The sequence below is a fragment of the Penaeus monodon genome, chromosome 22 (assembly GCF_015228065.2).
Source record: "Penaeus monodon isolate SGIC_2016 chromosome 22, NSTDA_Pmon_1, whole genome shotgun sequence".
In the NCBI taxonomy this organism is placed as follows: Eukaryota; Metazoa; Arthropoda; class Malacostraca; order Decapoda; family Penaeidae; genus Penaeus; species Penaeus monodon.
The window spans coordinates 2,077,598-2,078,560 of NC_051407.1; the positions used below are offsets into that span (position 1 = coordinate 2,077,598).

Below are 963 nucleotides of genomic sequence, written 5' to 3' on the forward strand. Positions count from 1 at the left end.
TCCTTGCATAACCACGAGATGTCAGATCAAGAACTTGCGTAAACAAGCATAGTTAAACTTCAACTTTTTTTTCTAAAAAAAAATCATGTAATTTACTACTTCCTCGAGACGATTCCAGGCCCAGCGTGTGATGCCATCCCTCCCTCCCTGAATAAGCTTCCCGATATTGTTTTTTCCTCCCAAAGTCTCTGCCCAAAACCAACCCTAAATTACATAACGCAGGGGGGACCAGGCATCAGGTCACTCACTTAATCGTGTCCAAGCAGTAGTCCGAGACACTGACAGGCCTCCTGGAGGTGGAGCTGGCATACTTCCTTGCCGAGAGCAGCCTCTGCCTCCTGCGCCACGGGCGGGCGGCCGGGCGGGGCGCGGCCGAGCACGCCGAGGACGCCCTTCGGAGGATCCCCGCGGTGGCCATGTTTACACCGCGCAGGCCGGCCAACCCTTCCGCCGCCGCTTCTCCGAAGTTTTCGCTCGCGGCGCTCCTGGCCGGGGTTTTGGCGTCGACCGCCCCTGACTGCGCCCCGCCGCGTCGATGTGGCGTGTGCGGGGCCGGGCGGAGGGCGAGGGCAGCCGTCGCCGCCGCTCGCGGGGAGCGCTGGGCGTGCGGCGAGGGTAGGCGTGCCTCCGAGCGATCGCCTGTGGGGCACAGCGTTGCCGAGGGGTTGGCAGGCCTGCGCGCCACCCCGCACTCGAGGGGGCTTTTCTCGACATTTCTGCGTCTTTTCGCGTGTGCGCGCGGCGGCGAATATTCGGCGGGCGCGAGCGAGGCGCGGCGAGGAGCAGGGCGCGCGGGCGGCGCAAGGGCGAGCGACGGCGGCCTTTCAGGAGGCTGGCGCGTGCGGGCGCGAGCGCGAGCAGCGTTGTTGGAACCCCTTCATTTGGTGCAAATGGCGACTTATTATGCATTAAGATGAAGTTGGTCCGCGTGGAACTCTCCGTGAACAGCCCAGTGAGCGACGC

General features: G+C 63.3%; 1 protein-coding gene across 1 annotated transcript in view; it reads right to left on the bottom strand.

Annotated features, from left to right (window-relative positions):
• LOC119586817 (NADH dehydrogenase (ubiquinone) complex I, assembly factor 6-like) overlaps positions 1–378 on the bottom strand; it is a gene marked incomplete at its 5' end in the record, with an annotated part of 8,460 nt that extends 8,082 nt beyond the window's left edge. The window contains 1 exon segment of the mRNA XM_037935543.1: positions 249–378. Coding sequence (XP_037791471.1) covers positions 249–378 — 130 coding nt within the window.
• Between the last annotated feature and the right edge of the window lie 585 nt (positions 379–963).